The sequence below is a fragment of the Ranitomeya imitator genome, chromosome 3, assembly GCF_032444005.1.
Source record: "Ranitomeya imitator isolate aRanImi1 chromosome 3, aRanImi1.pri, whole genome shotgun sequence".
In the NCBI taxonomy this organism is placed as follows: Eukaryota; Metazoa; Chordata; class Amphibia; order Anura; family Dendrobatidae; genus Ranitomeya; species Ranitomeya imitator.
The window spans coordinates 157,083,055-157,110,319 of NC_091284.1; the positions used below are offsets into that span (position 1 = coordinate 157,083,055).

General features: G+C 40.8%; 1 protein-coding gene across 3 annotated transcripts in view; it reads right to left on the bottom strand.

Annotated features, from left to right (window-relative positions):
* Positions 1-27,265, bottom strand: part of NLGN4X (neuroligin 4 X-linked) — a 608,585-nt gene that overhangs the window by 228,321 nt on the left and 352,999 nt on the right. Inside the window, exon 3 of one of the 3 annotated variants that reach the window (XM_069761569.1) lies at positions 16,736-16,795. The exons of the other annotated variants lie outside the window; for them this stretch is intronic. Coding sequence (XP_069617670.1) covers positions 16,736-16,795 — 60 coding nt within the window. The remainder of the gene's footprint in view (positions 1-16,735; positions 16,796-27,265) is intronic. 3 annotated transcript variants of the gene reach the window in all.

Sequence of the window (27,265 nt, forward strand, 5' to 3'; positions counted from 1 at the left end):
AGATACTGCAGCTAAGGTCATTGGTCCTTCTTGAAAGGTCCATGTAGGTGCTAGGACTAAGTCCTGCTTTACACTCTGAGCATGCCCAGGGCAAGATCTCTCAGTGGAGATCTGGGGTCACATGCTCAGGTACTGTAACAACTCCATTGGTCCTTTGAAGGTCCTAAACCTGCTGCAACTATTTAAGGCTCGCATGGCCACAAGGCCATGCGCTAGTATTGTCTTTTGTTATGTGCTTTGCGCCAGTGTGGTCATGTGAGAGTGTGTTCATGGACCAGGGCTGAAATAAGCCCCTAGAATGCTGGCACCTCCGGTGAGGAGTTTGTGTTTGAATGTATTTAGGGACCCGGCTGAAATAAGCCCCTAGAATGTTGGCACCTCCGGCGAGGAGTTTGTGTTTGAATGTATTCAGGGACCTGGCTGAAATAAGCCCCTAGAATGCTGGCTCCTCTGGCGAGGAGTTTTGTGTACATGCGTGACCACTGACTGCTCTCTGTTTGGGCAGTTAGCCTGTGCCTCTGTGGAGTCTAACAGGGCACAGTGCTTCTCTTTCACGGCTATTCGGTGAATTAACTGAGTTAGGCTATACCGCCATATAGTACCACCGTTTGCTAGCAGCAGGTACTCCTGCAAGGTGGACCCCGGGCTGCGAACGCACCAATATCAATAAAAACATCTCTATTTACTCGGTGCGTTCCGCTAGCCTTAACACTTATTATTGTCTTTTTTAAGCTATGTTTTAATTAATTGATTTTATTTTACATTTATTTTCCACATTGTTCCCCCCCTTCACAGTGTCATAAAAGACTTTTGGGGAAGCATTTCAATATTTTTATTTTCATTTTATTTCTTATTATCAAATTTTTGCAGCTTTTCTTTTCTCTAGAAGAAGCCAGATAAATACTGTGCAAATGTATACAATATGTTCAAATGTGGTAGGGGATCCAGGACACATGAATAGATAAAACCAAGATTTATTCTAAAACTGTTAAAATCCTCTTAACCCCTTAGGGTATGTGCAACGTTGCAGATTTTCCTGTGGAATTTGATGTGTTTTTGATGCGTTCAAAAACGTGGATTTTCATGCGGATTTGTATGCATTTTTGAAAGCTAAATAAAGATCTATTATTGAGCAAAAAAAGAATTGTGGTGTAATTTCCTGTCCAACCTCTTCATTTACATACTTCATTGAAGAATAATGTTTACACACAGAAAATAGATAGGTATAGATAGGTAGATAGATAGATAGATAGATAGATAGATAGATAGATAGATAGATAGACAGACAAACAATATATACATAGTGTAGCATGACTAAAGGTTGTGTAGTTGATGGGAGATATGTGTCACATAGGTGGCTTGTCCCTGTAACATAACCCTGCCTAGCTATGTGTGTTGCAGGACCTGTGGTGATGTCATAACCACATGTTTAATCATGTGATGGGTTGCTGGGTGTGGTTAGTCCTATAAAAGAAGGGCTAATGTTTAACACTGGAGATATATGTGTGGAGGTGGAACCCTCCTGAGTGTGTTAAGGCTCCAGGACAGGGCCTGAAGGACTGGACACTTGCTTTCTTCCCTGAGCCAGAGGCTATTTGTTTTCTGTTATTTTTACGAAATGGTTTATGATGCAATAAACCTTTGTGAACTTTTAAAGGATCGTGCCTCCTGAGTGTCAGCCATCACACCTGAGTGAGTGAAATCCCTACAATAGAAAATAGATAGATAGATAATTGATTGATAGATAGATAGATCTATAGATAGATCTATCTATATAATTATTTAAAGAAAATTTGGCAGCATTACCAAAAAAAAGGGTGCAATGAAACCTGTAAAGCTGATGTCCAAACCTCCAAAGTAGAAAATCAGAAAAAAAAAGAGGCAGCATTCCAAAAATAAAAATGAAAAACCTTGGCTTTACTGATCCATTAGCAGCAATGTTTTAGATTTCTCTGCCTTTCTCAATCCTAACTTGAGAAAGGCAGAAAAATCTGCTGAAATGTTGTTGGTTTAGTAAATCCACGGTTTTTCATTTTGATTTTTGGAGTGCTGCCTGATTTTAATGATTATCTATCTATCTATCTATCTATCTATCTATCTATAGATCTATCTATAGATCTATCTATCTATGGATCTATCTATGTATAGATAGATCCATAGATAGATAGATCTATAGATAGATAATACCATGCCCGATGTTTAGTAATAACTTAATAAAATGGTACATAAAGAGTTAAATAAAGACACAGACACACACACACAAAATCTGTGTAAGGCCGGGGTCACACTTGCGAGAAACTTGCACGAGTCTTGTCCCTCAATACCTGGTACTGCCGTCGGCACTTGGGACCGGAGCGTTCCGTGTTATGTAGGCAATCCAGTGACACAGTGTGCCAGCAATCAGAGCACATACAGTGATCTGACAATAACCCAAAAACAATAGAACGAGCTCTGAGACGTGGAATCTCTGTAGACCGCAATACCTGAACCTATCCTAAACACAACTAAAGGCAGCTGTGGATTGCGCCTGTCACTACCTATGCAACTCGGCACAGCCTGAGGAGCTGACTAGCCTGAAGATAGAAAAACAAGCCTGACTTGCCTCAGAGAAATACCCCAAAGGAAAAGGCAGCCCCCCACATATAATGACTGTTAGCAAGATGAAAAGACAAACGTAGGGATGAAATAGATTCAGCAAAGTGAGGCCCGATATTCTAGATAGAGCGAGGATAGCAAAGAGAACTTTGCAGTCTACAAAAAACCCTAAAGCAAAAAACCACGCAAAGGGGGCAAAAAGACCCACCGTGCCGAACTAACGGCACGGCGGTGCACCCTTTGCGTCTCAGAGCTTCCAGCAAAAACGAATAGACAAGCTGGACAGAAAAAGTAGCAACAAAAGCAAAGAAGCACTTATCTAAGCAGAGCAGCAGGCCACAGGAAAGATCCAGAAGCTCAGGTCCAACACTGGAACATTGACAAGGAGCAAGGAAGACAGAATCAGGTGGAGTTAAATAACAAAGCAGCCAACGAGCTCACCAGAACACCTGAGGGAGGAAGCTCAGAAGCTGCAGTACCACTTGTGACCACAGGAGTGAATTCAGCCACAGAATTCACAACAGTACCCCCCCTTGAGGCGGGGTCACTGAACCCTCACCAGAGCCCCCAGGCCGACCAGGATGAGCCACATGAAAGGCACGAACAAGATCTGGAGCATGGACATCAGAGGCAAAAACCCAGGAATTATCTTCCTGAGCATAACCCTTCCATTTAACCAGATACTGGAGTTTCCGTCTAGAAACACGAGAATCCAAAATTTTCTCCACAATATACTCCAATTCCCCCTCCACCAAAACCGGGGCAGGAGGCTCAACAGATGGAACCATAGGTGCCACGTATCTCCGCAACAACGACCTATGGAATACATTATGTATGGAAAAGGAGTCTGGGAGGGTCAGACGAAAAGACACAGGATTGAGAATCTCAGAAATCCTATACGGACCAATAAAACGAGGTTTAAATTTAGGAGAGGAAACCTTCATAGGAATATGATGAGAAGATAACCAAACCAGATCCCCAACACGAAGTCGGGGACCCACACGGCGTCTGCGATTAGCGAAAAGTTGAGCCTTCTCCTGGGACAAGGCCAAATTGTCCACTACCTGAGTCCAGATCTGCTGCAACCTGTCCACCACAGAATCCACACCAGGACAGTCCGAAGACTCAACCTGTCCTGAAGAGAAACGAGGATGGTACCCAGAATTGCAGAAAAATGGAGAGACCAAGGTAGCCGAGCTGGCCCGATTATTAAGGGCGAACTCAGCCAACGGCAAAAAGGACACCCAATCATCCTGGTCAGCAGAAACAAAACATCTCAGATATGTCTCCAAGGTCTGATTGGTTCGTTCGGTCTGGCCATTAGTCTGAGGATGGAAAGCCGAGGAAAAAGACAGGTCAATGCCCATCCTACCACAAAAGGCTCGCCAAAACCTCGAAACAAACTGGGAACCTCTGTCAAAAACAATATTCTCAGGAATGCCATGCAAACGAACCACATGCTGGAAGAACAAAGGCACCAAATCAGAGGAGGAAGGCAATTTAACCAAGGGCACCAGATGGACCATTTTAGAAAAGCGATCACAGACCACCCAAATGACTGACATCTTTTGAGAAACGGGAAGGTCAGAAATGAAATCCATCGAAATATGTGTCCAAGGCCTCTTCGGGACCGGCAAGGGCAAAAGCAACCCACTGGCACGTGAACAGCAGGGCTTAGCCCTAGCACAAATCCCACAGGACTGCACAAAAGTACGTACATCCCGTGACAGAGATGGCCACCAGAAGGATCTAGCCACTAACTCTCTGGTACCAAATATTCCAGGATGACCAGCCAACACCGAACAATGAAGTTCAGAGATAACTTTAGTAGTCCACCTATCAGGGACGAACAGTTTCTCCGCCGGACAACGATCAGGTTTATTCGCCTGAAATTTTTGCAACACTCGCCGCAAATCAGGGGAGATGGCAGACACAATGACTCCTTCCTTGAGGATACTCGCGGCTCAGATGAACCCGGAGAGTCGGGCACAAAACTCCTAGACAGAGCATCCGCCTTCACATTTTTAGAGCCCGGAAGGTACGAAATCACAAAATCGAAGCGGGCAAAAAATAACGACCAACGGGCCTGTCTAGGATTCAAGCGCTTGGCAGACTCGAGATAAGTAAGGTTCTTATGATCAGTCAATACCACCACGCGATGCTTAGCTCCTTCAAGCCAATGACGCTATTCCTCGAATGCCCACTTCATGGCCAGCAACTCTCGGTTGCCCACATCATAATTACGCTCAGCAGCCGAAAACTTCCTGGAAAAGAAAGCACATGGTTTCAACACTGAGCAACCAGAACCTCTCTGTGACAAAACCGCCCCTGCTCCAATTTCAGAAGCATCAACCTCGACCTGGAACGGAAGAGAAACATCTGGTTGACACAACACAGGGGCAGAACAAAAACGATGCTTCAACTCCTGAAAAGCTTCCACAGCAGCAGAAGACCAATTAACCAAATCAGCACCCTTCTTGGTCAAATCGGTCAATGGTTTGGCAATGCTAGAAAAATTACAGATGAAGCGACGATAAAAATTAGCAAAGCCCAGGAATTTTTGCAGACTTTTCAGAGATGTCGGCTGAGTGCAATCCTGGATGGCTTGGACCTTAACCGGATCCATCTCGATAGTAGAAGGGGAAAAGTTGAACCCCAAAAATGAAACTTTCTGCACACCGAAGAGACACTTTGATCCCTTCACAAACAAAGAATTAGCACGCAGGACCTGGAAAACCATTCTGACCTGCTTCACATGAGAGTCCCAATCATCTGAGAAGATCAAAATGTCATCCAAGTAAACAATCAGGAATTTATCCAGATACTCACGGAAGATGTCATGCATAAAAGACTGAAACACAGATGGAGCATTGGCAAGTCCGAACGGCATCACTAGATACTCAAAATGACCCTCGGGCGCATTAAATGCAGTTTTCCATTCATCTCCTTGCCTGATTCTCACCAGATTATACGCACCACGAAGATCTATCTTAGTGAACCAACTAGCCCCCTTAATCCGAGCAAACAAGTCAGATAACGATGGCAAGGGATACTGAAATTTAACAGTGATCTTATTAAGAAGGCGGTAATCAATACATGGTCTCAGCGAACCATCCTTCTTGGCTACAAAAAAGAACCCTGCTCCCAGTGGTGATGACGATGGGCGAATATGTCCCTTCTCCAGGGATTCCTTCACATAACTGCGCATAGCGGCGTGTTCGGGCACGGATAAATTAAATAATCGACCTTTAGGGAATTTACTACCAGGAATCAAATTGATAGCACAATCACAATCCCTATGCGGAGGTAGGGCATCGGACTTGGGCTCTTCAAATACATCCTGATAATCAGACAAGAACTCTGGGACCTCAGAAGGAGTGGATGACGAAATAGACAAAAATGGAACATCACCATGTACCCCCTGACAACCCCAGCTGGATACCGACATAGAGTTCCAATCCAATACTGGATTATGGGTTTGCAGCCATGGCAACCCCAACACGACCACATCATGCAGATTATGTAGCACCAGAAAGCGAATAACTTCCTGATGTGCAGGAGCCATGCACATGGTCAGCTGGGTCCAGTACTGAGGTTTATTCTTGGCCAAAGGTGTAGCATCAATTCCTCTCAACGGAATAGGACACCGCAAAGGCTCCAAGAAAAACCCACAACGTTTAGCATAATCCAAATCCATCAGATTCAGGGCAGTGCCTGAATCCACAAACGCCATGACAGAATACGATGACAAAGAGCATATCAAGGTAATGGACAGAAGGAATTTGGATTGTACAGTACCAATGACGGCAGACCTATCGAACCGCTTAGTGCGCTTAGGACAATCAGAAATAGCATGAGTGGAATCACCACAGTAGAAACACAGACCATTCAGACGTATGTGTTCTTGCCGTTCAACTCTGGTCATAGTCCTATCGCACTGCATAGGCTCAGGTTTGATCTTAGACAATACCGCCAAATGGTGCACAGATTTACGCTCGCGCAAGCGTCGACCGATCTGAATGGCCAAAGACATAGACTCATTCAAACCAGCAGGCATAGGAAAACCCACCATGACATCCTTAAGAGCCTCAGAGAGACCTTTTCTGAACAAAGCTGCCAGCGCAGATTCATTCCACAGAGTGAGTACTGACCACTTCCTAAATTTCTGACAATATACTTCTATATCATCCTGACCCTGGCACGAAGCCAGCAAATTTTTCTCAGCCTGATCCACTGAATTAGGCTCATCGTAAAGCAATCCGAGCGCCAGGAAAAACGCATTGACATTACTCAATGCAGGGTCTCCTGGCGCAAGAGAAAATGCCCAGTCCTGAGGATCGCCGCGCAAAAAAGAAATAATAATCAAAACCTGTTGAATAGGATTGCCAGAAGAATGAGGTTTCAAGGCCAGAAATAGCTTACAATTATTTTTGAAATTAAGAAACTTAGTTCTATCACTAAAAAACAAATCATGAATAGGAATTCTTGGTTCTAACATAGATTTCTGATCAATAGTATCTTGAATCCTTTGTACATTTGTAACGAGATTATCCATTGAAGAGCACAGACCCTGAATATCCATGTCCACACCTGTGTCCTGAAACACCTAAATGTCTAGGGGAAAAAAAAGACTGAACACAGAGCTGAGAAAAAAAAATGATGTCAGAACTTCTTTTTTCCCTCTATTGAGAATCATTAGGTTGGCTCCTTGTACTGTTATGTAGGCAATCCAGTGACACAGTGTGCCAGCAATCAGAGCACATACAGTGATCTGACAATAACCCAAAAACAATAGAACGAGCTCTGAGACGTGGAATCTCTGTAGACCGCAATACCTGAACCTATCCTAAACAAGACTAAAGGCAGCTGTGGATTGCGCCTGTCACTACCTATGCAACTCGGCACAGCCTGAGGAGCTGACTAGCCTGAAGATAGAAAAACAAGCCTGACTTGCCTCAGAGAAATACCCCAAAGGAAAAGGCAGCCCCCCACATATAATGACTGTTAGCAAGATGAAAAGACAAACGTAGGGATGAAATAGATTCAGCAAAGTGAGGCCCGATATTCTAGATAGAGCGAGGATAGCAAAGAGAACTTTGCAGTCTACAAAAAACCCTAAAGCAAAAAACCACGCAAAGGGGGCAAAAAGACCCACCGTGCCGAACTAACGGCACGGCGGTGCACCCTTTGCGTCTCAGAGCTTCCAGCAAAAACGAATAGACAAGCTGGACAGAAAAAGTAGCAACAAAAGCAAAGAAGCACTTATCTAAGCAGAGCAGCAGGCCACAGGAAAGATCCAGAAGCTCAGGTCCAACACTGGAACATTGACAAGGAGCAAGGAAGACAGAATCAGGTGGAGTTAAATAACAAAGCAGCCAACGAGCTCACCAGAACACCTGAGGGAGGAAGCTCAGAAGCTGCAGTACCACTTGTGACCACAGGAGTGAATTCAGCCACAGAATTCACAACAGTTCCGCTGCCTAAAAATACATGCAGCTGCATGCTCTGGTCCTGAGTGCTAGTGGCAGTGCCAGGTATTGATACGAGTGACTTGTGCGAGTTTCTCACAAGTGTGACCTCGGCCTTAAAAGCAATATCTGTTTAATTCATTAAAAAAATTTAAAAAAATGGCATAGGCTCCAGCGCAATTTTATGCTCCAGAAAGGGAAAGCCATTGACTAGGGGCCAATGTTTATAGCCTGGGAGGTGGTAAATACCCATGGATGCTCCCAGGATATGAATATCAGAAAGCAGCTGTATATTTAGCCTTTACGATGTGGGGTTCCCTATAATTAATAGCCAGAAAAGGCTCTGCAGCTGGCTGATATTCATAGCCTAGGAAGGGGCCATGGGTATTGGCCCCCCGGCTACAAACACCAGCTCACAGCTGCCCCAGAATTGGCGCATCTTTAAAATGTGCCAATTCTGGCAGTTAGCATCTCTCTTCCCACTGCCCTGTAGTGGTGGCATATTGGGTAATAGGGGGTTAATGTCCCCTTTGAATTGTAAGGTGACATCAAGCTGGCTTAGTAATGGAGAGGCATCAATACACCCCTATCCATTACTAATCCTATAGTTGTGAAAGGATTAAATAAACACACAGCCAGAATTTTAATTAAATAAAACACTACAGTTTTGCCATCTTTATTGTTCTGTCAATCCATGCAACATCCTCGATCTCCTGCAAAAAATAAAAAAAAACACAAATACTCTGTTAGGGCTTGCGGAAGGCAACAAATAAGGAAGAAGGTGTGTTAACTGCCCGGGGTCCACCGTGCAGAGATGGAACCTGCTACTAAGCAATGATGAACTATATGGTGGTACAATGAGGATACACACGGGTTAGCTTCACCCTGTGGGAAAGAAGCAAACCCTGTTGCATCACAGGGCCACAGTGCCGCACGTAACAGAAATAATAATTAAACAGCATGAGAGAGCATGCAACGCCGCACTGGTGGATGCCACTAACCACCCAGACTTGGGTTTGGAAAGCGCGGTGATATCGCCTGCTGCCGCACTGGTGGTCACAGCAATAGACGCTGTTTGTGTACCAGTGTTGGTTACAAGTTGGGTGCTAGATTACAATCCTCCTCCTTATGCGAGCATTCAAACACAAGGGACGGGATGATTAAAGAGCGACTTTCACTCACAACACACACACATAAACAAGTGTATACTAGCGCATGGCTGTGCAGCCATGCGAACCTTTTATAGCTGCAGCAAGTTCAGGACCTTCCAAGAGGACCAATGAGAACTGCTGCAGTAACTGAGAAGCTTCAGGACCTTCCTAGTGAACCAATAGGAGCTACTGCAGTACCTGAGCATGTGACCCAAAACCTCCACTGAGAGGTCTTCCTTTGGGCATCTTCAGAAAGGGAAAAGAAGGACTTAGTCCCAGAGACTATGTAAGCAAACACCGTGTGCACTGCTATATTTTGGTGCAGAGACTAGGTTCTCAAACCATCCAGTAAATAATACAAAAGTCTCGCACTCAACTTAAATCTTATTGATTGATAGATTTATTGGTATTAATGTAGCACTGGAAACGTTTCAGCCCTTATCGAGCTTTCATCAGTCACTACAATATTTGAAGAAAAAAATATATATATACATAAAATACAGTGTACAAACAAAAACACCAAATATATAAAAAAACAAAGTATATACAAATTTTCACAAAGTTTCACAATAGCCAAATTTTTCAAAATCATTAAACGTATCACATTGCAGTGAACGCACGCATATACATTCTCGCTCGATAGATTTTATGGTTGATAGAGGAAACACACCTACCGTGCTGTGCCTTTAAGTGTGTGTCAATTATATCCTTAATTGGGATGCAGATCGTACATGTTGCCTAGTGTAGCATAAAGAAAGGATAGGATTTTATAGTAATATAACAAGGACTGAAGGTGCTGTAGCCCAGATAAAAAGGAATGATACTCACAGTCGATGACTTAGAAATAAGGTAGTGATTTGGTATGATAGGCAAAAAACAAGTAGGAGCTGTGAAATAAAATAGCAGGAGAGAAAAAAGGTTGATGTAAGCGTATCATAAACGCCATCATAGGGCCGCATACTCAGGTGACCCCCTTATGTGCTATTTACCTTGTATAGGTGGTATATCTGGTTGGAGGTAATAACCTCAAGAGCGGCCAGCGTTAGAGCAAGGGCTAAAGAGAATGTAATAAAGTCAAGGGAATCATCAGTGCGTATAAATCCACTTACATGTGCTGTGCCAGGGCGTGATAAGCCATACCTGGAGGGGAGCCGCCTGGACGTGTGTGATATCCTCTCAGACGCGGTGTCCACTGCTTGTCTGAGATATGTGTGGAGACCGCGCTATTTAAAACCCAGTACATACCCTGTAATGGAGCGCCGAGACCGGATATGACGTCAAAAAGTCCCGGCTAGGGCGGAAGTCAATGGCCGTGCATTTCACTATGTGGACATGCGTTCCACTAGATTAGCACTGTTGTGGATGCACCTAGAATTAACATGTAATGCCAGCGGGCAGTTACATCATATAATGGCAGCTGCGGGGAAATGTCATATATGTCCATTTAATGCAGTGTGGTTACCGTATATCAAAGGTGGGTTGGGAGGTGGAGAGAGGAGGGGTTATGGGAGGAGGGTGGATATCATGTCAAGGAGTGTGGCAGAGTTGGAATTCTATGAATCAAGTGGGCTATATAGAAGGAATTAAACATGGCAAGTGTCATGTACACTATATGACCTATGATACTATACTACTGCACAAAGTGTGTGTGTGCTATGCAGTGTCTAATGGTCTACATAGGTGGACATATAGAGATGGAAATTGTCCGTGACGGAGGTGCCATTCATACACAAATACGTTTCCGTGGTGAGTGGTGGCACAGAGAGTGGTGCTTGATCAGGTGGTAATTCGTGATGTGCCAATCATCATTAATATAGACGACTCTAAAAGACAAAAATCTCAGTCAGTACATGAATCAATGTCATTCAAGATATTCACATCAATGGTGTACAGAGGTAGCAGGAATTTTTTTTACAGTATCATTATATAAATGCAGGCAACTCATATTCCCTATTAAGCCCTTTGGGTGATAGTGTATCTAACGTGTGGATCCAGTATGCCTCACGTCTCTTAAGCATGAGTGTTCTATTTCCTCCCCTGCGCTGTTTGGGGACTTGCTCTAGGACCTGAAATTTTAATTGTGCGATATTGTGTTTTAATGCATGGAAATGATGGGGTAATGATAGCAGGAGATTGTTACAGCGAATGGTGATTTGTGTTTAGACACTCTGTCCCTAACCGATTGTGACGTCTCCCCCACATATAGCAGGCCACATGGGCATTTTATCATCTATGAATGATGTTTTTTGTATATGGCGGGGTTCGGAAGAGACCCTCCACGCCTTTCTATCACTTCTTAACACCTCCTGACCTGGTATTACCTTTACCATGAATTATGACCTATGGAGTATGAATTTCCTAGACACACTATTAGTGAAAGACTTGAGCGGTCTACTAAGTACGGATCTCTACTCCAAAAGCACAGACCGCAACAGTCTCCTACACTTTGAAAGTCTCCACCCCCAACAACCAAAAAATCAATACCCAAGGCACAGTACCAGAGGGTACAACGCATTGTTTCCAATATTGACACCAGGGAACTACGCACACAAGAGATGACTCAGAAATTCAAAGCTAGAGGCTACCCCTCATCCCTTCTTGAGAAATCCAGAACCACCACCAACAAACCCAGGACTGACACTACCTCACGTATACCGTTTGTACACTCATTCCACCCTTTCATGTACAGATTACATAGGGCTATACGTAGCAACAGGTCAATCCTTTCAAATGCCTATCTCAATGTTAACGAATTTCAAAACCCGTTCCTCCCATGCTTTAAAAGAGCCCCTAGTCTGCGGGATAATTTAGTGAAGGCGGACATTGGCACAAATACTGTCACAAGGCAAAGTTTCCTGGGCACACCAAGGGAAGGCACTTTCCCCTGCTTACATTGTGTCCAGTGCAACAATGTTCAAAAAGGTAATGTGGTCAGACACCCATGTTCTGGTAAGGAATTCAAAATCAGAGAATATTTCACGTGTGACTCCACATATGTGGTATATGTGATAAAATGCCCATGTGGCCTGCTATATGTGAGGGAGACGTCACAATCGGTTAGGGACAGAGTGTCTAAACACAAATCCACCATTCGCTGTAACAATCTCCTGCTACCATTACCCCATCATTTCCATGCATTAAAGCACAATATCGCACAATTAAAATTTCAGGTCCTAGAGCAAGTCCCCAAACAGCGCAGGGGGGGAAATAGAACACTCATGCTTAAGAGACGTGAGGCATACTGGATCCACACGTTAGATACACTATCACCCAAAGGGCTTAATAGGGAATATGAGTTGCCTGCATTTATATAATGATACTGTAAAAAAAAATTCCTGCTACCTCTGTACACCATTGATGTGAATATCTTGAATGACATTGATTCATGTACTGACTGAGATTTTTGTCTTTTAGAGTCATCTATATTAATGATGATTGGCACATCACGAATTACCACCTGATCAAGCACCACTCTCTGTGCCACCACTCACCACGGAAATGTATTTGTGTATGAATGGCACTTCCGTCACGGACAATTTCCATCTCTATATGTCCACCTATGTAGACCATTAGATACTGCATAGCACGCACACACTTTGTGCAGTATTATAGTATCATAGGTCATATAGTGTACATGACACTTGCCATGTTTAATTCCTTCTATATAGCCCACTTGATTCATAGAATTCCACCTCTGCCACACTCCTTGACATGATATCCACCCTCCTCCCATAACCCCTCCTCTCTCCACCTCCCAACCCACCTTTGATATACGGTAACCACACTGCATTAAATGGACATATATGACATTTCCCCGCAGCTGCCATTATATGATGTAACTGCCCACTGGCATTACATGTTAATTCTAGGTGCATCCACAACAGCGCTAATCTAGTGGAACGCATGTCCACATAGTGGAATGCACGGCCATTGACTTCCGCCCTGGCCGGGACTTTTTGACGTCATATCCGGTCTCGGCGCTCCATTACAGGGTATGTACTGGGTTTTAAATAGCGCGGTCTCCACACATATCTCAGACAAGCGGTGGACACCGCGTCTGAGAGGTTATCACACACGTCCAGGCGGCTCCCCTCCAGGTATGGCTTATCACGCCCTGGCACAGCACATGTAAGTGGATTTATACGCACTGATGATTTCCTTGTCTTTATTACATTCTCTTTAGCCCTTGCTCTAACGCTGGCCGCTCTTGAGGTTATTACCTCCAACCAGATATACCACCTATACAAGGTAAATAGCACATAAGGTGGTCACCTGAGTATGCGGCCCTATGATGGCGTTTATGATATGCTTACATCAACCTTTTATCTCTCCTGCTATTTTATTTCACAGCTCCTACTTGTTTTTTGCCTATCATACCAAATCACTACCTTATTTCTAAGCAGTCATCGACTGTGAGTATCATTCCTTTTTATCTGGGCTACAGCACCTTCAGTCCTTGCTATATTACTATAAGATCCTATCCTTTCTTTATGCTACACTAGGCAACATGTACGATCTGCATCCCAATTAAGGACATAATTGACACACACTTAAAGGCACAGCACGGTAGGTGTGTTTCCTCTATCAACCATAAAATCTATCGAGCAAAAATGTATATGCGTGCATTCACTGCAATGTGATACGTTTAATGATTTTGAAAAATTTGGCTATTGTGAAACTTTGTGAAAATTTGTATATACTTTGTTTTTTTATATATTTGGTGTTTTTGTTTGTACACTGTATTTTATGTATATATATATTTTTTTCTTCAAATATTGTAGTGACTGATGAAAGCTCGATAAGGGCTGAAACGTTTCCAGTGCTACCTTAGTACCAATAAATCTATCAATCAATAAGATTTAAGTTGAGTGCGAGACTTTTGTATTATTTATTAGTCCCAGAGACGTCTGCTTGCCGCTGATCACTACAGGCTACAATGGCAGAGCCTGGAAAGGCAGCAGTAACTCTTTGCACAGAATCAGACTGAGTGAGACGCTGGGACTGACGTCTCCACTGAGCAGGCTCCACTGCGGCTGATGCAGAATGAGAGACCGCAGCAGACATGGTTCGAGATTCCCCTTGTGAAGTGGCAGGAACTTGACTCCTAACATACTCCCTGGTCTGATGCAGTCCATTTAATAATGCATGTCCCACGATGATCTCCCCTATAGAGCTGTCACATCAGGAGATGTGACAGCCCTATAGGCCTCCAGTTACACACTGATAGGAGGCAATGTCTCCTGCAGTGCATCACTGAAGAGGTTACCTGAGTTAAGGCTCTCACTTTATGGCAACACTGGGTGAGAATTTTACCATGCAGCGGTGCCGCAAGTGACAGTATGAACTATACTGAACACATGGCGGAGGGATACAGTGCGGAGATCTAACTGGTCTATAGGAGCCATAACTCTTAATGGTTGGTAGGTGATCAAATACTTATTTCTCACTGCAAAATGGAAATAAATTAGTATAATTTATACAATGTGATTTTCTGGATTTTATTTTTGCTATTCTAAATCTCAATGTTAAAATTAACCTACCCTTAAAATTATAGACTGTTCATGTCTTTGTCAGTGGGCAAACTTACAAAATCAGCACCCCAAGAACACTTTGTAATAGTCTCCTAGAGGTAGGACTCAAGTCATGTAAAGCTAGAAAAAAGCCTTTCATCAATGAGAAGCAAGGGAGAATTAGGCTGAAGTTTGACAAAGACCATAAGGATTGGATCATAGAGGACTGGAATAAGGTAATCTTCTCTGATGAGTCTAATTTTCAGCTTTGCCCAACACCTGGTCATCTAATCGTTAGGCTGAGACCTGGAGAGGTGTACAAGCCACAGTATCTTGCATCCACTGTGAAATTTGGTGGAGGATCGTTGATGAGCTGGGGATGTTTCAGAAAGGCTGGAATTGGACAGAATCAAGCCTCATACAAGTTTATCCTGGAAAAACAGTTGATTTCTTCTGCTCAGGCAATGTTCCCCAACTCTGAGGACTGCTTTTTGCAGCAGGACAACGTGCCATGCCACACAGCTAGGTCAATCAAGGTGTGGATGAAGGACCACCACATCATACCCCTGTCATGGCAAGCCCAATCTCCAGACCCAATGAAAACCTCTGGAATGTAATCAAGAGGAAGATGGATAGTCACAAGCCATCAAAGAAGAACTGCTTATATTTTTGTACCAGGAGTGGCATGTCACCCAAAAGCAGTGTAAAAGACTGGTGAAAATCATGCCAAGATGCATGAAAGCTGTAAATAAAAATCATAGTTATTCCACAAAATATTGATTTCTGAACTCCTCCTGAGTTAAAGCATTAGTATTGTTGTTTTTAAATGATTATGAACTTGTTTTTTTTGCATTTATTTGAGGTCTGCATTTTTTTGTTATTTTGACTATTTCTCATTTTCAGAAAATACATACAAAATGTATTACTTGGAACTTAGGAGACAAGTTATCAGTAGTTTATAGAATAAAACAACAATTTACATTTTACTCAAAAATATGCCTATAAAGAGAAAAATCAGACAAACTGAAAATTTTATAGTGGTCTCTTAATTTTTGCCAGAGCTGTGTATCTGCTCAGCTCCTCCTGCTACATAATATGATGTCTGCAGATTTGACTGTATTTTTGTGCTGACAGGTTCCCTTTAATATATCAATAGTTATAAATGTATGGGTCTCGGTTATTATAGGGCTAAATATAACAATTGTGATAATTATTATAAAAAGGGAATGCTTCATGTGTTTATTTAAACCATATGTTTTTATTACGCTGGAGTCTCAATCCTGGAAAGAAAAACATTAAAAGACATGAAATGGCATATTCACTCTTTTTAAGAAGCAAACTGACTAATAGTAAAAAAGGAGACAAAACAGTATATATATATATATATATATATATATATATATATATATATATATATATATATAGTTTTTATTATTTATTAATAAAGATTAATATTCAAGGTTTTTAATATTATAAAGTATAGATACTTTAAAATTAAATAATGTAAACATTTGCATAATTTAATTTTATGCAAAATCTTGTAAGAACCTTTTACATGTAATTCATTTTTAATCACATATAGAAGGCATGATATAAACTTTAATGCCACAATTAGCATATCTAACTAATGCAAATTGATGATGGCGCACAATTTTGAAGAACTGACAAAATATATTAATGTTACTTTAATCGCATCAAATGCTTTGGTAGTTTTCTTTTAACACACCTGATTACTATAAAGTTACAGAAAACACATTTTTCTAACACCTATCACTAGAACAATGAATTATATTTGATACAATGTGATCTTATGAATTTTGAATATTCGAAAAACAACAAAAAAACATAAAAAGTAGCAACCACTTCTTGAAAGAAATAAAATTGAGATTCAGTTCTCAATAAAGAAGATAAAAATGTGAAGAAAATATGCCACAAGAAAAAAAATAGCTTATGGATTAAAAAAGAAAAATATTCATGCATCATTTTGAGCTTGAATATAAAAAAAAAATACCTTCATCTTCACCACGGTCATTATTGGCTATATCATCTGCTTGTTTCTTTGTGTTGGCTCCTGAGGGTTACAGTAAGAAGAATAAAAGGAAAAAGATAATTCAAACATCGGTGGCTTTTAAAAAAAAGTAAAATAAAAAATTTGAAAAAGTGAAAAAAAAAATAAATTTAGATAAAAAAACTGTATAAAAATGTAACAACTTGTTACATTGTATGCAAACAAATGAAAAATGTGAAAAAAATTTATTTGCAATGAAAAGAAAATGGAATGGTTCTTGCTTTACAATAGTAGGTTAATTTACATATCTCCTATATGTAAAAAAAAATGCAAAAAAAATGTTCAAGAGATGTCAAAACTGAAGGAAATATATTGAAATAGATGACAAAATGTTTTAGACTCTGGAAAATAGGAAATGACCTACAAAAGAATTTACACATCAACCATTTAAAATATATACAGTGAGGCAAAAAAGTATTTAGTCAGTCAGCAATAGTGCAAGTTCCACCACTTAAAAAGATGAGAGGCATCTGTAATTTACATCATAGGAAGACCACATCTATTGGAGACAAACTGAGAAAAAAAAATCCAGAAAATCACATTGTCTGTTTTTTTAACATTTTATTTGCATATTATGGTGGAAAATAAGTATTTGGTCAGAAACAAAATTTCATCTCAATACTTTGTAATATATCCTTTGTTGGCAATGACAGAGGTCAAACGTTTTCTGTAAGTCTTTACAAGGTTGCCACACACTGTTGTTGGTATGTTGGCCCATTCCTCCATGCAGATCTCCTCTAGAGCAGTGATGTTTTTGGCTTTTCGCTTGGCAACATGGACTTTCAACTCCCTCCAAAGGTTTTCTATAGGGTTGAGATCTGGAGACTGGCTAGGCCACTCCAGGACCTTGAAATGCTTCTTACGAAGCCACTCCTTCGTTGCCCTGGCGGTGTGCTTTGGATCATTGTCATGTTGAAAGACCCAGCCACGTTTCATCTTCAATGCCCTTGCTGATGGAAGGAGGTTTGCACTCAAAATCTCACAATACATGGCCCCATTCATTCTTTCATGTACCCGGATCAGTCGTCCTGGCCCCTTTGCAGAGAAACAGCCCCAAAGCATGATGTTTCCACCACCATGCTTTACAGTAGGTATGGTGTTTGATGGATGCAACTCAGTATTCTTTTTCCTCCAAGCACGACAAGTTGTGTTTCTACCAAACAGTTCCAGTTTGGTTTCATCAGACCATAGGACATTCTCCCAAAACTCCTCTGGATCATCCAAATGCTCTCTAGCAAACTTCAGATGGGCCCGGACATGTACTGGCTTAAGCAGTGGGACACGTCTGGCACTGCAGGATCTGAGTCCATGGTGGCGTAGTGTGTTACTTATGGTAGGCCTTGTTACATTGGTCCCAGCTCTCTGCAGTTCATTCACTAGGTCCCACCGCGTGGTTCTGGGATTTTTGCTCACCGTTCTTGTGATCATTCTGACCCCACGGGGTGGGATTTTGCGTGGAGCCCCAGATCGAGGGAGATTATCAGTGGTCTTGTATGTCTTCCATTTTCTAATTATTGCTCCCACTGTTGATTTCTTCACTCCAAGCTGGTTGGCTATTGCAGATTCAGTCTTCCCAGCCTGGTGCAGGGCTACAATTTTGTTTCTGGTGTCCTTTGACAGCTCTTTGGTCTTCACCATAGTGGAGTTTGGAGTCAGACTGTTTGAGGGTGTGCACAGGTGTCTTTTTATACTGATAACAAGTTTAAACAGGTGCCATTACTACAGGTAATGAGTGGAGGAAAGAGGAGACTCTTAAAGAAGAAGTTACAAGTCTGTGAGGGCCAGAAATCTTGATTGTTTCTTTCTGACCAAATACTTATTTTCCACCATAATATGCAAATAAAATGTTAAAAAAACAGACAATGTGATTTTCTGGATTTTTTGTTCTCAGTTTGTCTCCCATAGTTGAGGTCTACCTATAATGTAAATTACAGACGCCTCTCATCTTTTTAAGTGGTGGAACTTGCACTATTGCTGACTGACTAAATACTTTTTTGCCCCACTGTATATATATACATCTATGCATGAAATTTTAAGTATTGAAATGTCATATTGTGTAACAAAACTTGAAATATGAAATTATCATGTAACACAGGCTTTTAGGCTGAAACAGACTATTTTCTTTTCGTGAAAATTACAACAAATTTCCCATTAATGTAAAAGTAAATTAATTAGTAAATTGTTAGGTAACATCACTATTACTATGTATACACTGATGAGCAAAAGGGTAACAATGTTTTGAAATTTTGACTTTCAGGCTCCACATTTAACCATCCATTACTATATGAGACTTCCAAAATTTTATAGACAATCATTTAGCTATCTCATACATAAATTTGACTTGCAACTATTTAGCACAAGAAAAACCGAAGAAAAACACACAGACTACAAGTCCCATATTGAAAAGGTAAAAATACACGTTTTTATTCATAGAACAATAATCAACAATATTTAGAAACAAATAGTCATAACAAATATAATATGGACAGCAAGGGAAACTAAGGATAGCACTGAAAAATCAGAGCAGCAGCAGCTCCCATGAACCACTGATAAAATATCAACCTAAAGTGCCACTAGTGCATGTTTGAGGTAATGATATCGCTCAAACCGGGTACCTAAGAGTAAAATTCTACCAATCCCACAGTGGGGTACCGCTCACCCGAACGGCATATATCATATTCAATCCGGTTCAGCAGCTCTTACCCATTTAGCCGGTACACAGGGGTCACCGCCGTAGCCCCAACGCGCGTTTCGCGTCAGCTTCGTCAGGGGGCAGTGATTGTATTTAGCATAAGTTATTGTTTTGCTCTTGTTGGTGGGGAAAATCTTTTTTTCCTGTGAACTGCAAATTGCTACCTGTTCTCACATTTTCTAATAGCTCATTTCTTTATTAGCTTGATTCCCAATCAAAAGGTCACTGGTTTGAATCGAGAAGCAGCGATGAAGAAGATTTCCCAAGAAAATCACTTTCTCAATCAGATTCTTGTTGGTAGATTTGAAAAAAAAAATTGTATACATACCGAAATGAGTCGACCAGTATGCACCAACTTTGCGAACGTTTAGAAGAAACCTGGAGCAGATTTCAGTAGAAACGTGTTTCAATCTGATCAAGAGAATGCCCAGAAAGATTTTAAGCTGTTTAAATTTACAAAATACTGACAAAATAATAAAAATTAAAATTTAGATTTTTAGGAGCAAAGCAGTAACAATGCTGTGACGTGACAATAATCTCCATAACATATCTTATGCTAAATAGTTGCAATTCAAATTTATGTATGAGATAGCCAAGATGATTGTCTATAAAATGATTGTAGTCTCACATTTTCTGGAGATTTATTCTGATGGAATATAGGCTGAACTGGATGGACAGATGTCTTTTTCGGCCATGCTATGTTACAATGCTATATTCGAATCAGTAGTGGATGGTAAGATATGTAGCCTGAGAGTCAAAAGATCCCTTGTCAGTGTACTACAATTGTATCATGAACAAATATAAGCACAGAATAATTGTTACTAGAGCAAGAAAAGTTTATGATTAAAATTATTCCCATCAGTTAGAAATAAATATAGAAAAAATCCATAGAACTTTAACATTCAGAATATATTTGTATGTCTTCAAATATGTTGAATTTGTGAAAATTTTTAAAAAAATCAAGAGTCTTGATGAAAGAGGTACACACTTTAGCCATCTTTTATACATGTACATTTATAGAATACCTGGAAAAACTGCCACATTGACAACTCCTAGCAGGCAATCAGTTTTATTAAAGCCATAGAACAATGATGGCAAATATTTGCATACATTTGTAGCAAAAATAAAAATGTAATCTCCAAACCTTAATGTAGTTCTTTTTTTCAAATAATGTTTAAGATATTGTCACTTGAAACACATGGTATGAATGCGATTGAGAATTTTCTTTGAATGTCAGAGAGCACTTACAGTATAATTTAGAAAACTGTGCAAATTTCAATTGTTCCTTCAAATGTTGTGATTCTGCAAAAGACCTTACTTGTCATTTATATGTAATAAATTATATTTTTACTTTTAAAAAGAACACCTATAAACAAACCCAGGGCATGGCAATGGGGGCCAGTTGTGCCCCCTTTTATGTCAATTTATTTCTTGGGGCCTGGGAATACATTTTTGTGTGTGAATCGGCACCTCATTCCTGCCTGGTGTCAGGCTGGATGAGGTACATAGATGACATTTGGTTCATATGGGAAGGATTAAGTGAAGATTTGGATTCATTCATGGAAAACTTGAATAAGAATGATTTGAATATTAAGCTTACTTTCAAATCTGGAAGGAACATTGAATTCTTAGACCTTCTAATTGGTGTGGATGCTAAAGGATGTCTATACATGAATTTATATAGGAAACCCACAGCTACAAACTCTTTCCTGCATGCAACATCATCCCATCCACCAGCCACCATTAGAGGGATTCCCATGAGGCAATTTTTAAGAGCAAAAAGGATATGCACTAATTGTGAAAATTTTGAATCCCAATCCAGGGATCTTGTTAATCGATTTCAAGAAAGGGGCTACAGTAAGAGAAGTATTAGAAAAGGATATCAGAGAGCAGTGAACAGTTCCAGAAATGAAATATTGTATTGGGGAACAATGGGACCCAAAACCAAAAATAATGATAAAAATAATTTTAATTAGATTAGAATAATTACCACGTATCATAAATTGCGCCAATTTAGAGAAGTGATAAACTTCTTTACAGTCTTGGGTCTTTACAGACCCAATTCTAAAAAAACTACCTGAAAAACCACTGATAACAGCTAGAAGATCTAAATATCTACAGGATACTTTGAAGAATAGCCTTTATGACCCAACAGGATTCAACAGGAATTCTATTGATGCCCCAAGTGCTGGCTTTTTTTCCATGAGGCCTATGCAAAGCTAGTTCAAATACAATAAAAACAAAACTTTTTCTAATTTTGATAACACAAAGAAATTCAGTATCAGGAAATATATTACTTGTTCAACCTGGGGGGTTGTATATCATGCCACCTGTCCATGGGGGAAAATATATATATGTCTGACCACACATGAATTAAAAATTTGAATACGTGAACATTGTAGAGATATCAAAAAAGCTAAGACGGTGGAAGATGAATCAACTCTACAAACTCTACCAAGGAATTTCCGGAAACAACATAGATGTAAGTCTGCGGGTTTAATGATCAAAGGGATTGATTCTGTTTCCTTAGGAATCCAAGGCGGGGATATGAGAAAAGTTCTTGCACAAGTACAAAGCCGATGGTTATATAAGTTAGGCACTTTGGCACATCAGCGATTTTTGGGTATTCCTATGAAATTGATCTGGTTTATGATTATTGATTTGTCTTGATATGGTTTTTTGGTTAGTGGGTTTGTCTTGTGCTATATTGGATTTTAGCTTCATTTTATTTTATTTAGATTTTACGGTAATGATTTATTTCCAGCTGATGATTTATTTCCATCTGTGCCAATTATTTCTGAAGACCTGTTCATGGCCCTCATGTCCTGTTGGCCTAATGGAAAAATATAACAAGCTTCTCTAATTTGACTACAAACGTGTGGACTATCATTAAGAAGCTATGAAGCTTTTGCCATTAATAAGTCATTAAGCCCTTTTGCTTGTGTGGACATTTACTATTGAGCTTTTTATTGATGGATATTGTTACACTATTGATGCTTGTATTTATCTTGACGCATAAAGAAGTGTGTGTTTTGATTGACAGGTTGAATAAAGATAGTGTTGATCCATTCTAATATTGTTCCTTGCTTAGATTGGTCTTTTTATAGTAGATATTTACAGTTTTTATGTTATGTGTAATTGTTAATCAAATTTATATTCACTCCTTTTTCTTATGGTCATTTTTCACACACATTCTTTAGTTTTACTCAACATCTAATTTTACTTATTCAATTTATCACTTATTTTCACATGTTTAATATCAATATAAATATGACCTTCCTCATAGGTCCTTTATGCCATTACAATCACCTTATTCTCATTGCCTTAGACTTTGCTATGGCCTTCTACTAATTAGGAATATCATTAGTAGGTACATTTCGGCATCTTGTTGTGTGGATGCACCTTGATGTTGTCGCCTGGATCTCCTGCTTCTGGCACTAGATGGAGTTAGTGATTCTGCCCAGCTTTGGCTGGGTGGAACGCATGTTTTCCATTGACACCGGAGATGGGAGGTCACTTGGAGTGGCAGCGCCAAGGACAAATGCACCACCAGATCTTAATGCCCTATGCATTCATGGGGTAGTGAGTGGGTGGACATTTCTGCTGCTTGGAACACAGTGTGCTCCAACAATATCACTATATGTCCATCAGAAGTCAGAGGGCGAGCATTTCTGTGGTGTGGAACGCAATGCATTCCATAACTTTACTTTTGGGCATGCACAGTATGATTACAACAAAGTCACATGAGGGATCCAGGATGGCCGCTGATGAAGCAGGATGCAAACAGCTGAGCTCCTGCTTTGTCTAAAGCAATGCATTCCATCCAACCTCGGAGACACACCAAAAGGACACTGGAGGCTACTAAGTCCATCAAGCCTTAATAGAGGCATCAGCAGAATTCCCCAGAACAGGATCTACCACCTTGGAGCAGATCATTTCAACTGCGACGTCAGAAGTGGCGGGACCTAAGGAGATGCATGAGGCCTGGTGAGGCCTAACCCCCTCTCAACCAACAGCCCACGAGCGACAAGCAAAAGCTGCAGAGAAGGACAGTGAGCCATGGGAAAAATTGCCTGAAGTGGTAAGCTTTCCGCCGAAGGCAGCGTCCTGAGTCTGGACCCATGAAGCATCGGGTCAACATGTCCCAGCTTGATCCCCTCCTCTGGACAGCACCTGCATCGTTAGCAGATGCGGCTGCAGCAGAGGCACCAGGGCCACCTCTGACTCTGTGGAGGCTGCGGAGACACCAAGAGCCGGAGGAGCATGGCAGCTAGGTGGCAGACGGAGGGGCACGATCGGAGGTGTGAGCCCACCCTGGGGAAGCTGCAGCCAGAAGCCGCTGCTGTAAGGTAAGATGCCCAGAAGATAAACACAGTCCCAAAGCCATAGGATACTACTAATATAGAGGAGTTTGAGCAGAATACTGTAGAAATGGAGGAGAAAGTGATACAAACCCTCAACCACTAAGAGCTCCCTTTCTTCACAGTCTCCCTTATGCCGTGACTAAGTGCTCCAAGGAGGACCTATATCCCATTGATAAGAAACAGGGGATCTGTTAGGAATATAAGCACCATGTCATTTAAGAACACCTGTCTCCCTAAGAGAGCACATTATTAAAACTAACTCTCTGATTCCTCCCAAAATGTCCTAAGAGTAAAACAATTGTACCCAGTGCGAGCACTGTAACCTTAGTTCCACTAACATGAAAAATCCTAGAATCAAACATATGATTCAACATTGAGAATTTGAGATCCTATAACATGAATATCTAACATCAGATAAATATTAAGGACAGTGACAAACACGAGTTGCTGATTATCATTGAAAACTGCTAGACCTGAGGTAATAACAGTCCTGAAAAGATGGAGCAAGAACTCCATCCAGTGGTGGAAAAGACTTAAACCGACGGAGAATATTTATATTTAAATAAAGCAACTTCTCTGTTAGGATCTAACACTTGGAAGCTTTTATACCTGAGCTGTTGGTTTTAGTGGAGAGATAACATAACCAAGCCACAATATCATACAAAGAAGGTATATGGTCAAAATAGGACACTGTACTGGAATGCCCATCCGCAGTGGACTACCACTAAACAAAAACATGGAAAAATTTATAACAAAACAAAGTGATTCAAAACAAGACTCAACACATAACAGAGACCTTAGTGACGATACAGAATCTGGAGATTGGGAAGGGGAACCCTTTGTTCTGGTACGCTCGGATAAGCCCATCTCTAGAGGTTTCATTAAAAACATTTTATCTTCTGCTCTGGCCCCTCTGGCAAAAGATATTTCAGAGATCAAGAAAGATTTCCAACATATAGGTAATAGAGTGGAGGAATTAGAAGGAACACAGTCTAAACTGACAGCCTATGCCAGTACTTTAACATCGGGTTTTCAACTCCATGAAGATCATCTCATTAACATGTACACCACATTAGAAGACATGGAAAACAGAAACAGGAGAAATAATCTGAGAGTTCTTGGTCCCAGCGCTGCTCCATACTTTTTGTGATGTTACACAACTAGCGCTCCCGTTGGCCATTTTTTTTTCTGCTCCTTCACTGTTTCCAGGGACGCCACCGGCCAGGGAGTTCCTGGTTTCCACGCCGACTCATCACCTTCCCATCTGGCTGTGGCCACGCTTTGTTGGCCTCCTCGCCCAGTACCTGTTTCTCAGGACCAGCGTCCCACGAGCCGGACTGATCAACGACGCACTTCATATTCCTGGCATCCCCGGCACCACATCCATCACTCGATCTCAGTGAGTCAGACTCGCAATGCCCTTCCCTGTGGCATGTTAGCTCAATGTTATACTTAGTGCACTCCATTCTCATGTCCTTTAGTACATGCAGCAGGCATTCTATCTGGGCAATTAGGAGTGGTGGCTATTTTGTTTGTACTTTCTACTGATTTATGTACATGATTAGTAGTGTATATATATATATATATATATATCCCCTTAGTGCGGTATCATTTTATTTTATTTTTAGTTTTCTAAAATGGGTTATATAGCACATCTTGTGCATAGGTGGAATAAGACAAATATTATTTTTCTTTTGTTTTTTTCTCTCTATTCTGCTCCTGTTGGGTATAATTCTGAGAACCTAATGGTTAAAATATCTGAGTTAGGGCATCAAGCCCATGTTATTGTTCAGCTGTTAATGTTTCTTTTCTTAATTCCCCACTCCTTACCTCCTTTTCTTACCTACACCACACCCTCCAGTGGACCGTCTCGCATTATTACCTGAGACCCAGCCCCACTCTGATCCGACATGGCTGATCATACACAGGAAATGACCATTGTGTCATACAACATAAGAGGATTGAATGCGCCGATCAAAAGAACCCAGGTACTGACACACATTAAGAAGCTAGCAGTAGATATTATATTAATACCAGAGACACTTCACGCAAGAAAAATTCCCAAGTTTTGAGAAACACTACTACAATACCTGGTTCCACTCATTCTCATCCTCCAGGAAGTCGAGAGGAGTGGCAATTGCAATTTCCAAACGCACACCATTCCAACTTATAGAAACGCTCAAGGACAGGGAGGGCAGATACATCTTTATTAAGGGGAAGATTGCGCACAAACTAGTTATGATAGGGAACATCTATGCACCTAACACAAAACAAGATACCTGGTTGGCCAAAGCGATGAGAGAGGTTGATCGATTTGGGAGGGCACGCTAATTATGGGAGGTGATTTATATGTTCCTCTGGAACCAACATTGGACTCTTTGACAGGGAAATCTAGCATCCCCAAAAGAGCACTAAAGCGCATTGGTTCAACTTTACATCTAAACCAACTGATTGACACTTGGAGATATTTTCACCCTACTGTTAAAGATTTTACACATTTTTCCCAAGCACAACTATCATATAGTCGAATAGATTACCTCTTCATACCATTTCAAATGATTCCATATTTGAAAGACACGCAAATAATCCCGAACGTCCACTCTGATCCCTCTATATTAATAAATAAACTAGTGATTGGACACAGGCCAAAAAATAATACATGGAGACTAAATGAGATTTTTCTATCTGAAAAGTCTTCTAGAGATAAGATAAAGGGGAAACTTGAAGAATACATTGAGATCAATGCACAAGACAATATACAATTCTCTACTGCATGGGAAGCCCATAAGGCTGTCATAAGGGGAGAGATGATCTCCATGGCTTCATACAAGAACAAAAAATGGCAAGCAAAATTGAGTTCCCTTTATCAAGAGATCCAATCCCTAGAATGTGACCATAAGCTAACGTTAAGCTCTGATGCATTAACTCTGTTAACACAAAAGAGGCAGGCCCTGAGAGACCTGTTAAACCAACACTCAATTAAAATATTCACAAAATAGAAAAACAGAATGTACGCACATGGAGACAAAATGTCAACGTTTATGGTTTTCTTAATTAAAAAAGAAAGTGAAGTCACTTATACATTCACTAAAAAGCTCAAATGGTACTAAGATCAAAAACCTTGAAGAAATAGCTTCTGCTTTTAGAGAGTACTACGCCTCCCTCTACAACATATGCCCCGATGAAAATGACGATCAATTAGAAAAGAGAAGAGTCGATATAACGAAATTTTAAAAATCTATCGATCATCCAACCCTCACTGAGGAACAACAAAGCAATCTGATTCGCCCCCTTACAATAAGCAAATTCCAGTCTAACCCGTCGAACAGTCTAATGGGCAAAAGTGCGGGACTGGACGGCCTCCCTGTTTCCTATTACAAAACCATGCAAGAAACTCTGATTCCTTATCTTCTAAGA